The sequence below is a fragment of the Orycteropus afer genome, unplaced genomic scaffold, assembly GCF_000298275.1.
Source record: "Orycteropus afer afer isolate SDZICR_OR568_19922 unplaced genomic scaffold, OryAfe1.0 scaffold00047, whole genome shotgun sequence".
NCBI classification, from domain to species: Eukaryota; Metazoa; Chordata; class Mammalia; order Tubulidentata; family Orycteropodidae; genus Orycteropus; species Orycteropus afer.
This window is the reverse complement of record NW_006921634.1, coordinates 5,855,019-5,868,285: the sequence shown is the minus strand read 5'-3', so window position 1 is coordinate 5,868,285 and position 13,267 is coordinate 5,855,019. Positions and strand designations below refer to the sequence as shown.

At 37.5% G+C, this 13,267-nt stretch overlaps 1 protein-coding gene across 1 annotated transcript in view; it reads right to left on the bottom strand.

Moving 5' to 3' along the window:
* The window catches only part of MED17 (mediator complex subunit 17), a 39,374-nt gene that overhangs the window by 24,065 nt on the left and 2,042 nt on the right, over nt 1-13,267 (bottom strand). Inside the window, exons 2-8 of the mRNA XM_007938058.2 lie at nt 11,524-11,690; nt 8,110-8,329; nt 4,617-4,753; nt 4,440-4,524; nt 3,924-4,076; nt 2,346-2,476; nt 1,342-1,526 (exon numbers count right to left, since the gene is read on the bottom strand). Coding sequence (XP_007936249.1) covers nt 1,342-1,526; nt 2,346-2,476; nt 3,924-4,076; nt 4,440-4,524; nt 4,617-4,753; nt 8,110-8,329; nt 11,524-11,690 — 1,078 coding nt within the window. The remainder of the gene's footprint in view (nt 1-1,341; nt 1,527-2,345; nt 2,477-3,923; nt 4,077-4,439; nt 4,525-4,616; nt 4,754-8,109; nt 8,330-11,523; nt 11,691-13,267) is intronic.

Here is a 13,267-nt window from a genome sequence, read left to right as displayed (position 1 = left end):
AGTTATCTAGTGCTGTTCTCATGGTGCAATGCCTAAGGCATTTGACTGCTAACCAGAAGGCTGGAGGTTCAAACCTACCAGCCACTCCTCGGAAGGAAGGTTGGGCATCTACTTCCGTAGTGATACTGACTTGGAAACCCAAGGAGGGGTTGCTATTCAATAGCACATAACAACAACTACAACAACATGGCTATATTAATGGGAAAAACTGAAAATCAAAAATAGAGTAGCACCCATAAAACAATAGTTTGCCTATGCCTAAAATTCTGAAGTACTATCAAAGGACAATTGTGAATGAAGTAAAAACAATCATAGACATATACACACCAATGTTCATCACAGCAGTATGCACAATAGCAAAGAGATGGAAACAACCTAAGTGCCCATCAATGGAGGAATGGAAAACCAAATTATGGTATATACACACAATGGAATACTATGCAACACTAAAGAATAATGTGGAATCCATGAAACACCGCCTAATATGGATGAACTTGGAGGACATTATGCTGAGTGTAATTAGTCAATTACAGAACAACAAATAATGAGTCCACTATTGCAACAAGCGAAGGGAAGGTATACACATATGGAAAGAAATTTTCTTTGTTGGTTACCAGGGATGGGAGGGGAAGGGAGAAGAGGAAAACTGCTAGATAGGTAAGAGACAAGTATTAATTTGGGTGAAGGAAAAGGCAATATACCCCTCCCAAAAAAAACCACTTCACCAGGTTCCAATAACATAACAGAAGTGTACCCACTAATGTTTGAAAAGGGCACATTAATAGCTAATCACATAAAGTTCTTCTTAAAATAACATGGAAGAAAGAAAATGAATGTTCGTGTTATACCGCTCTTGGTATAAATTCTGATTTTACTACTTATAAGCTCTGTAAGCTGTATGACTTCACTAAGCCTCAATCTTCTCATCAGTAAAAGCAGAGTAAGAGTACCTACCTCAAAGAGTGTGGATTAAATAAGTCTACATAAAGGAAAGTGCCTCCAAAGTTCTAAGATATGACAACCAAATAATACAGAAAGCTTCACACACAAAAAAAAGTTTCAATCAGTTCAAGAATAAGTGTATTTCATGGATTACAAAAGAAAGCATGATCTTCTAAGGCACATTTCTAATCTTTCATTTTTCAAAATTTTAGTATCAGTGTTAGAAACAATTAAGTCAGATTAGTTATGCGTGGGTCTAAGTCTCCCTCTGACAGTCTATGACCAGTGCAGTTACCTGTCTTCACACTGGCTAAAAAGGTTAAAGCATACAATAAACAAAATAAGTGAAAAATGAACAAAGGGAAAAGGAAGGAAAATTGTAACTGTGTTCATCCATACCTACTCCTCAGAAAAATATGCTTTGCTTGTTTAATTATTTTTTCCAGAAGCCCTTCACTGGACTGTAATGAATTAATTTCATTTTTATCAAAAGCTTGAGGCCCTGCAAGTCTCATTCTCTTGTGGCCAAAAGGTGCACTTGCTGGATGAGGCATCATGATGGAACTCAAGGTCTGTTTATGAAACTGTAACAACAACAACAAAAATGCCATTTTAAATGACCAACACTCACCATAGGAAATATTGGGTAACATTCAATCAACGTAGGGCTCACATTTTAGAAACATGAAAGCAATGTGTTTGAATCACGTATGAAGGTAATCCTGGCAAACAGATGAATGCTAATCTACAAGGCCACACATGTCTGTAGAGAAATGTTCCTCTCACATTCTATTTTTCATTCTAAAAGTATTAAAATACAAAACTGAATAAACTTCAGTAGATCAATGCAACATAACTAATCAGTAAAAAGTCATTCCATAATACCCTAGATTAGTTGTTTTGCCTACCAGAATAAACTGAGAAGGTTTTTAGAAATACAGACACTGTCACAATCAACTTATCCAGAATTTGGGGTGAGGCAAAGGAGCTGGAAAATGTATTTCTATTAAGTTTCTCAGGAATTCTTTTGAAATTAGTTTAAACTGTGAACTAGCACTCTGGTAACACAGTTCTAATAACCTAAAGGTAAATATGCTCTGAAGTAATGCAACTCAAATGTCTAGCTCACAGGTACTGGCAAGACACTTTTCTTGATCCCCCAATCAGAACCACCCCTTCTTCTGCACCTTGTACCACGTACTTCTTCTACCTCCACTATAAAACTTGTATATTTCTACCACTAGGAGCAGAGACTATATTCTGTTTATCTCTGCATTTCCTAGTACAACACAAGGCTCTTTCACATTACAGATGGTCAGGGATGGTTGCAACATAACCATGGTTTGTGCATACTTACTATCCTATACTTACCACAGTGCAAAGAAAAACATTTATTTCATTACCTCTCTGATCAGTAGATGCAAATTATGTTCCAGAACATAAAGATGGTCCTCTGGACTTTGCTTCTCTGTAGCAGATTTTAGGGATTTCTTATCATTTGAGGAATGGCACAAAGAAATAGATAACTGCAAGTCTATAATTATCAAAACAAAAACAAAAACATGTAGGACAAATGAAAATCTAAAATATGGAAAGGAAAAAATTATCTTCATGAAGTATAACCATAGCACATTATCAAAATGACATTCTAAATTTGAAGACAGGGCCTCATAATTAACATCTGTACACCAAAACTATTCATAAATAGGATAAACTGCTAAGTATTTCAACAATTTAAATTCTGTTGACCTACAATGTGGCTACTGACCCTGAGCTGAGGCTCAAGACAGATGATGAACAGAGACTGTATACTAAATTGTTTCTTCCTGTCTTGAAATTAAAACACAGAGTTGGTATCTGGTCTCACTGGTTAGAAGACAGATACTCTTCTCTGCTCCCATGAGAACAAAGATGGAATTTTTCACTTCTAGAACCCATTCATTTTATAAGACCTAAAAAGACAGTTCTCAGAGCTTATGTAACAAATAATTACAAACTGATCTCCAAGGCAGTCGTCTAACTACTTTGTAATAATATTTAAAATCCAATTCCTACCAGTTTAGGAATGTTGAGGGCATTTAATAAACTGAACTTTTCATCTAACATCTCACTCAGACAAAAAGGCAACATTCCTGAAAAATCTCCCACAAGTGGCACTAGCATGGATGGATACTTGTGGTGGTTAAGTTTGTGTGGCAACTTGGCTAGGCCTGGTTTAGTGGCTGGGCAGTTGGATGTAGTATTCCCCATGAGAGTGGTAATCAACTCCATGGTAGAATCTACTGGCAGCAGCTGAGTAGCTGCTTTTGGGTATGTGGTCTGCTTCCCATATATAAGAAACAGCTTTGGGAATGGTCTCCAGCTTATGGCACACTTGAACCCTGCACGTAGCCGTGTCATTGTTCAGCAGCCTGCCATGCTCTGCCAACCTTGGGACTTTCAGTGGACTTGAATTAATGGCCTGCCATGTGGTTTGGTAACATCAGGACTATGACATTTTATTTGTCAACCTTGGGCTTGTTAGCCTCAGCAGCCAGTAGCTGCCTGAGTGAAGAGATGCCTCTAGCTTCAGTGGGCTGGAAGGAAGAGGCAGAGCTGAAGCCCAAGGTCGAGAGGCTTTCACACAGCCTCTAGAGTCTGACACTTTGAACTTGGACTTCTAGCCTCCTGAACTGGAAGAGAATAAACTCCTGTTTGATAAGGCCATCCCATTTGTGGTATATTCCTGTCAGAGTGGCACTAGGTAACCAGACAATACTTCAAAGCAATTGCTGAACAGCAGCCATGCTAGTGCAAATTTTTACCATATACTATTCTAAAATCCAAAACTTACCTTATTTATGAGAATAGAATTAGCAGTATAGTTTGTATTGCATACTTTATTGGCTATCCTCTTGCCCTTCTCTTCCCCTAGCACACCCAATAGCTATCCCCAAGTCAAAGTCTTATTTAAAAATCTCAAAAGGGTTAGTCTCTCTTACTTGGAAAGGGCTGAGAGATAATCTGGTTTTTCACCACAATGTGAGGGATCTGTGATTTAATTTGAACAGCTTCTCGAGAGAGCTGTGCAAAAATTTCTTTACACAAGAGAACATTTTGTGCTGCTTCTAATTTCGTCTGCCAATGTGGAGAACCTGAAAAATATAAAATACATGTATAATTAAATATAGTATGCATTAACTAGTTTTTGCAGTGATCTGAAGAGATACAAATGTTATCCAAAAATTCAGATAACACTGTCTTAAAGCATAGGTATATTATTTATTTTTCACACAGAAAACTTATAAGTTCAATGTTCAAAAATTACTACACAGCTATTCACTAACTGTTTATTAATTTTAAAATTGCGGAATCTCACAACCCACTCACTAAATGTCTTCAAAAGTATATTTCTAATTATTCTTACCACCTATTTTTCCTATCTATATTATCTTCAGTTTATTTTCAAATATAAGTTCCATAAACCTAGACGTTAAAAGAACATAACATAACTACACCTGGTTTGGACTTGGGCAAAGGTCGTTTGAAGAGGTTAACTGTGCCAAGGTCACCTATGTCAGGAGCTTGTTTTTGAATTGAAACCTATGTGCAATAAAACATGAAAAAATGAAATGTCAGTGGAACAGCTTCTGGGCTATTAATGAGAATTATTTGAAAAACAGTTTACCAGATACCTTGATATATGCAGATCCCTCTAAATCACTAGGAATTTGGACATCAAGGGGACAGTAATCTTCTGGTATTTTCTTATCCAGATCAATATCTGTATTCTTTATTACTTCAAATGTACCATGATGAGGAAAGAGAGATCCTAATGGAGTTTTAAAACAAAAATAAAAAAGTTAACACATTTATTTAATCTACATTTTAAGTATATAACAATACTTCATAAGCACAAAGCTGAACCATAATGTGTGTGTGTGCACGCGCATGTGTGTACATGTGTAAGAGAGAAAGAATGATTTGTTAAGTCCGAGGAGGAAAAGAAATAAACAGAGAAAAAGAGTTATTTACTTAAGAAAACTAAAACCAAATACTCCTTAGTTTAGTGGCATCATTATAATATGGACTCCATGGGCTATCCAAATTCTTTTACCCCACTGGAATTGTGAAAAACTGGATCTACTATAAAATGGCTTCTTAATCTCCATACTAATAGCAAAGTTCAAAAAAACAGAAACAACGAATGCTAGAACCTTCAAACACTGCTGGTAGGACTGTAAAATGGTACAACCACTGAGGAAAACGGTATGGCGCTTCCTTCAAAGGCTGGAAATAGAAATAGCATATGATCCAGTAATCCCACTACAAAGTACATATTCTAGAGAAATACAAGCCGTGACATGAACAGAAACAAGCACACCCATGTTCATCACAACACTAGTTACAACAGCAAAAAGATGGAAATCACCTAAATGCCCATCAGTGGAACAATGGATCAACAAAGTAAGGGACATACACACAATGGAAAATTAAGCAATGTGATAGGACAATTATGAATCTGTTAAAAATCTCGTAACATGGATGAACCTAGAAGATATTATGCTGAGTAAAACTTGTTGTTAGGTGCCATCAAGTTGGTTCCAACTCATAGCTATCCCCACTGGCTTTCCAAGGCTGTAAATCTTTTCAGAAGTAGATTGCCTCATCTTCTTCCTGAGAGCAGGTTGTGGGTTTAAACCACTGAATTTCTGTTTAGCAGCCAAATGCCTTACTAGTATGTCACCAGAGCTCTAGCATATGGTCCACCGGATCATATAAGGAGCAAAGTTATGAAAACTTCTAAGCCACAGTCAAAAGTCTAGTCACTGGGCCTGGGGACTAGAGACTATAGTCTCAGGGGACATCAAGGTCAATTAGCACAACACAGTCCGCAAAGACAATGATCTACATCATACCCTTTGGTGAGTTTCTACTGGAGTCTCAAAAGCTTGAGAGCGGCCCTCTAAGGTGCAACTATTGGTTTCTCCCCATCAGGTGCAAAGAAGAGTGAAGAAAATAAAAGACACATGGAAACAATTAGTCCAAAGGGCTTATGGATCACGCGAACCTCAGCCTCCATGATCCTGAGACAAGAAGAACTAGATGGTGCCCAGCTACCACTACAAACTGCTCTTAAAGTGGTCACATTAGAAGGGATAGAGTGGGAGAAAAATGTGGAAAAACACTCAAAATTATAGGCATTTGCTAACCAGAAGGCTGCCGGTTCAAACCCACCAGCCACTCCTTGGAAGGAAGATTGGGCAATCTACTTCCACAGAGACACCACCTTGGAAACCCAAGGAGGGTCGCTGTGAGTCAGGATTGACTTGATGGCAGTGAGTTTGGTTTTTGGTTTTACTGGTAGGACAGGGACTGGTGAAAGCCCAAAGACTATGGCCCTTGGTGACCCTTCAGACCTAGAACTGAACTTACTCTCATGGTTAAATTTTCTAACAATAGACAGGTCTACAAGGTGAACAATAATTCTAGGGAAGTAGACACTCTTTAGAACAATCAACCATTTAAGCTCAAAAGGGAAGGACAAAGTTAAGATATCAGGAAGGGTTAGAGAGAAGGAAGAATGGAAAAGAGAAACACAGGGAGGAAGCAGAAGGAGTAATGTTACTACATTGTGGGGATCTGCAATCAATGACATGAAACAAAATGTGTGTAAATTGTTGGATGGAAAACTGATTTGCTCTGTAAATTCTCACCCAATTCACAATAAAAAGTTTTGAAAAATAAAATAAAATGCCTTCTCAGACTGAAAACTTGGAAATGTAGTACCTCTGGAGCTTAGCCTCTGTAGACAGGTTGTAGCTGAAGTGTTTTGCATTCAGCAGGAAAAGGACAAACAGATAATAAACACACCACACTTTTTAAACCAGTTACTAGATTTTTATGCTTTTGTATAGTTCAGTAAGTTGTTCTGGACTGTTGAATTATATGAATAGTATATGGTTAAATATAATTGCCATTTTATAAAAAGGAAAGATTTTTCAAACCATCTTGCAGTTAAAAATAGAATGCAATTAAGTGCTTTTATGAGTGATACTCCCATTGACAGAAACTAGATTAAGTGTTTTCATGTAATTATTTGTTAGATAGAATTTACAATGTTCAGAGCCAGAAAGCAGTTTCTACAGAATACCTATTAAAATATAAAAATGGCTTTATCATTTTGAAATCATTTCTGAAATGGGACTTTACCTTCAGAATTTAAAATTCCCCAGTTCACATCAGTGCTAGGGCACTTGGGTCCTCCAGTATTTGACCCAACTGCCTCAACTTGTCTTCCTTTAATTTTAAGAAAATGATAGCTTGGCTCTGGCAAGTGACTCCATTCTAGACTCCAACTGCAACGTTTGAAGATTAGCTTCAAACCTTCTCACATTCATCATCTCCTTTAATCCTTACTATCTGCTGGGAAAGTACAGCTATCTGCATTTTATAATAAAGACAAAAGCTAAATGATAAAGGTACACAGCAAATAAAGCAGCACAGCGGAATTTGAGTCAGGTGCTCTGATTCCAAGCTAGACTTCTCACTCTACTATTACCATCAAGGCCATGGCTCCTTTCCTCATCTTTGGAATTCAAAACTTTTATCCCATTGAGCTGAGAATCTTATAAACTTTAAACTTATAGCTCTTCTGATTGCCACTCAGCAACTTAAAAGACTTTACCTTCCTTATCTTGAGAAACCTCCTATTATAGCTCAACAGCAAAGGATTTATACCAAAGATGTGAATTTGTGTTAGCATATAAACCCCTCTTCAAATTTTCTGTTAAATGTACCTAAAAGGCTTTCAAACTGGATCTAGGCTATTTATTACATCCTTAAGGGGTCCTGATGGCATGAATGGTTAGCACTTGGCTGTCAAAAAAGTTTGCTGGCTCTGTAGGATAAAGAACTTGGCCCTCTACTTCTGTAAAGATGACAGTGAAGAAAATACCACAGGGCAGTTCTACTCTGTCACATAGGTCGCTATGAGTAGAAAATGACTCGAAGTCTTCTAACAACATTATAAGGTTATGATAAAGTGGTTTTAGAGCCTTCAGACTAATGTACAGAAATTAAAATTTCCAAATGTAGTTCTGAGAAATGACAGAAGAATATGCAGCATTCCACACAATCCTGCATATACTTATGCAAAAAGCATAATTTAATACAAATTATCGATACCTGCACTTCTATAGCTCAGATCTCCAAGAATTTTATCTCCAACTTTTCTGAGTTTCCAGTGTTGCCTCAATCTCAAAAGCTCAGAGTTGAAGTCTCTTTGTAGCTTATTTTCTTGATTTTCAGTAACTGATTTAGTCAATCTCTCTGCCCCCTTCAATAAGATTTGTGCTGCTCCAGCAAGTGACTTCTTTTTAGATATCAACTGCAACGTCTGAGGATTCTAATAAAAATAATACAAAAGTATAGTCTGTATTACTTTAAAATGACTTTTAAATTGTATATTTTTTAAATAAAAAAAATACTAAAAAGAACATTTAGAAATTAAGAGAAGGTAAGGAGTATAACACCCTTCCTGGCACCTATGGGCCCTCACCCAGCCTACCTGTCAGCCACAACCTCACACAGTCCCTCCATCACCCTCTGCCCTTGATGCCAGACCATCTTCATGGCCTCCATGTTCAGGGTGGCCTGCAGAAGGTGCCTCTGGCCCCAGACCATTGGAGGCACTGCCTGAGAATTTTTTCAGAATTGTCCTAACTCCGAGACATTGGATAATGAAAGCTGGTAAGTGATATAGGTGTAGTGCTGCTGTTTTTTAAAACAAATAATTTAAAACTATTTCTCCAGTCAACTCACATGAAAACTCATTAGGCCATCCTCTGATGTGTATACCCTTTGATGGGACTCGTTATACTTCCGATTAAAATCTATAATCCCTGTTTGATTGCAGAAACGGTCTTTTTACCATTATATTTGCAGACCCTATAACAATGCCTGGCATATAACTTGACTTGATTCAGTGAATACATGAATGGCTCCAATTAGCATAGCTGTGAAATTATCTTTTATTATTACAAGCTACTGAAGTATCTTAAAATTGAGACTGAAAACATATAGCATTAATATTAAATTACTTCACTGAATGCTAATTTTTCAAAAACTGGTTAAAATTAAAATCTATATATTATATAGTCATAATTACCTGTTATTACCACCAATTTATGTATTTTATTAACCAGAATATACTTCTAAAATGCTATTTTTAATAAAAAAAAATTTCTGCCTATCTAAAAGAGAAAATCACATTTTGTAAAAATGTCAAAATCCTATTAAATAAAAAACCAAACCTCTTGCCATAAACTTGATTCCAACTCATAGTGACCTTATAGGACAAAGTAGCACCGTCCCCTTATGGTTCCCAAAGCGGTAAATCTTCACTGGAAGCGTACTGCCACATCTTTCTAGTGTGGAACAGACGGTAGGTTTCAATTGCTGACCTTTCAGTTAGCAGCTGAACACTTCATTACTGTACCATCAGGGCTCCTTCTGGTCATATAAGGGGCCCTAATCCTAAGAAGTTCCTACAGAGATTAAGAACTTCCTGAATCTTCACTGGGAAATAACAAAGAATGGTGGAAAAGGCAATGGACTACAAGTGATGAGCTAGAGTTCTACTCTTGCTCTCTAACAACAGGCTTTATTGCAACCTGAACACATCACAAACCTCTCTGGGCCTTAATTCTCCCATTGTAAAATGAAGAAAGCAGACTTAATGAACTCTAAGATGTCTTCCAAGGAGGTCTGGTGGTCCTATGGTTAGGGCATTGGGCTGCTAACCAAAAGATCAACAGCTCAAACCCACCAGCTACTCCACGGAAGAAAGGCCGCATGCTCCATAGATTGACAGCCTTGGAAACCATATGGGGGTTGCTATGAGTTAGAATCAACTTGATAGCAATGAGTTTGACTTTTTCTGGTTAAGATGTCCTCCAGCACCATGTTTCTAGATGCTGAAATTATTATGTGAGTGATTAAATTCAGTTAGTTTCATTTGCAAATGGTATTTTACATTCACCATTTGTCTCCAGAACACTACCCTGGTCATGGTCCTGACACTGTAAGGGTCTCCAAACGGAACTCCCTGATTTCATACTCTTCATTTACCAATTCACCCTTCCACTTCATCTTCCAGTATTCAAACACTGAGTGCCTTCTTCATCAAATCTCAGCAATGTTACCTAGCCCTCTACAAGTTGGCCTTTCTAACTTTTCTAACAAGACACTTAAAAAAGGAAGAGATAGAATTTAGATAATAAAAGGATGGAGACCATCCTAGCCCTTCCGTTTTTCAGCTATGTAATTTAGGTCAGCTATTTAACTTCTCTGAGTAATCATCTTATCAACTGGAAAAATGAGGGTTGTTATGAGGATTAAATTAGTTAAAATATAAAAAGCTCTTAGAACAATGTCCAGTACATAGGTACTCTGTAAGTATTGTTGTTGTTGTTATGTGCTGTTGAGTTGGACCCAACTCACAGTGACCCCTCCTTGGGTTTCCAAGGTGGCTACTGTTATTATTATTATTATGCTCACAAACTACATGGTCCAAGTTCATTTAAAGGGAGACACTGAGGACTAGAGCAGCATGAAGAACTCCATGGAGGCTGCCCATGAAGCAGGTCCTAAAAAATGAGTAAAATAATCATTCCTTTTTGTCTACTCTCATGCTGCTTCCCTATCTAGATAGTAATAATGAAGTACTGTAACATTTCTTGAATCTTTATTATATGCTAATGCTATACTAAATGTTTTACATGTATCATCTCATGACACTCAGAACAATCTTATAAACGAAAAATTTTAAAGCCATGTCTTCAGAAGAGGAAACTAAGAAACTCCATAACTATTTAAAGTCTACCAACTTTTCAGAGCCTGGTTCAAGGGCTGCCTCCATGGAGGTTTTAAGTACAATAATAATGACAACAACTAGTATTTATAGAGTAGCCATGTGCCAGACACAAGGCTAACAGTTTTATATGCAATTACTGCATTATCTCATTTTATTTGTTCCACATTTATTATACTAAGCATCTGCTATATACCAGGCACGGTGCTAGGCACTAGAGTTACAGGGACAGACAAGACAGACATGTTTCCTGAGCTTACAATCTAATCCTGACAATATACCTTTGAGGTCTGACAGAGGAAACCTGACACTTAGTGAAGATAACTTTCTCAGCATCCTACTACTACTGAGGGGCAAATATAGGATTTGAATCCAAGTTCATTTGACTCCAAAGTCTTTTTTTTTTTTTGACCATCACATTCTTGTGTAATATATTACAGACCAAGAACTCAGGCTGTAAAAACTCTTTACAATTTGGGGACCTTCAAAGTATTATATTATTAACGAAACTTACCTTTTTCAAGGGTCACAGGTATATAATAAATACAATGTAACTCATAAGGAGATACAGTTCAATGCATTTGTTTTAGACCATTTATTCTTTCAACTTCATCCACACTTAATTTTGCAAGAAAAAAAAGAAAACAATAAGCACACAGCCTAAAAAAAAATGGTCCTGGGACTCAGTAAAATGGTACTATTCTTTGATTAAAGCCCACACATTTTACCTGTTTGGGAGGAAGTGCATCCTGAGAAACAGGATCAAGAGTCATAAATTTTTTATCCCTAACAATACTGAGAACATCATAGAGAACGCACATCTCTGTCAGGGCGCTTCTCAGATTGTTCCTCACCGAGTCCCAAGGCCAAAGGGAAGGCTGAAATTTTACCAACCCTAAAAAAAAGAGAAAGAAATCAATACACAAGTTTTAGTTCCACTAAATAGATGAGAGAAAGCTCATTTAAAAGTTTAAAGGTCCTACAAAGAGAAAGGATGAATTTTATTTCAATTTGCTCCCTTTGCTCTCATCTCATTCCCTTCATCCTTTCTCGAATCTTTGTTAAACATGTAAGTTAGCATTCCTATGATGACAAAAACAAATGCACTATGCAATTACCATAAATCTATCACAACATTATAAGTAAGCACTCAAAAACTTTTAAAATTTATGCAAGCCTTTTAAAGACATTTTCCCCCACCCAGCTTATGAAACATGAATAAGTAACTGTAAGGTTATTTTTCCAAAATACAGAAAAACATAAAAACAAAAATTACCTATAATGTCATCATTCAGGTGTTAACCACTATCAGTGCTACCTTCCAATCTTTTAATCCCTTTTCTTTTTCAGATTAATTTTTAAATTAAATACATGTAAACATGCTCACTGTAAGAAGAATTCAAACAATTCCAAATTATAGAGTAAAAAGTGAGTTCTCTCCCTCTCCTTTCTTAAGAAACAAAAAACAAACCAAACCCACTGCCATGAAGTCAATGACAACTCATAGCTACCACCACTGGGTTTCCAAGGTGGTAAATCTTCATGGAAGTAGATTGCCCCATCTTCTTTCTGTTGATTGGCTGGTGGGTTACAAACCACCAGCTTTCTGGTTAGCAGTCAAATGCCTAGACGTAACCTCCATGAACAGCCTGGGGATACCCTTCCGAATGTTTTTATCTGCATTTACATACATGTTGTTGTTGTTAGCTGCCGTCAAGTGGGGCTCCCAACCCGTGGAGATCTCGTGAGCAGTGGAATGAAATGCTGCCCAGTCCTGAGCCATCCCCATGATCAGTTAAGGATGAGACTATTGTGATGCATAGGGTTTTCACTGGCCGATTTTCAGAAGATCACCAGGCCTTTCCTTCTAGTCCGTCTTAGTCTGGAAGCTCTGCTGAAACCTGTTCAGCATGAAAGCAACACATATGCCTCCACTGACGGGTGGTGGCTTCACATGAGGTGCACTGGCCAGAAGACATGACCCTGGGTCTCTGGTAAGGAAGGTGAGCATTCTGCCACTGCATCACTAAAGCCCTCACGCACATACATATGCTCTCATTTCTTTCCTGTCACTTCTTTCCTCCTCCTCCCACTTATTATGTCCTAGAGACATTTTCACATAAGTACATATTGTAAGCTGGTCAGGCCCAACATGAGAGCCTGGGAGAAATCTAACAACAACATGATATTCTGCGGCATGCATGTACAATAAATTTAACCATTTCCATTTAATGGACATGTAGATTGTTTCCATCAACATTACAATAAACATCTTGACCATGTATCTGTGTACTATACAACTTTTTGGAGATTAAATTCTTAGCCATAATATTAGTGGGTCAAATGTTGTTGTTGTTGTTGTTATGTGCCATCGAGTTGGACCCGACTCATAGCGACCCCTCCTTGGGTTTCCAAGGCAGTATCACTACGGAAGTAGATTGCCCAACCTTCCTTCCAAGGAGTGGCTGGTGG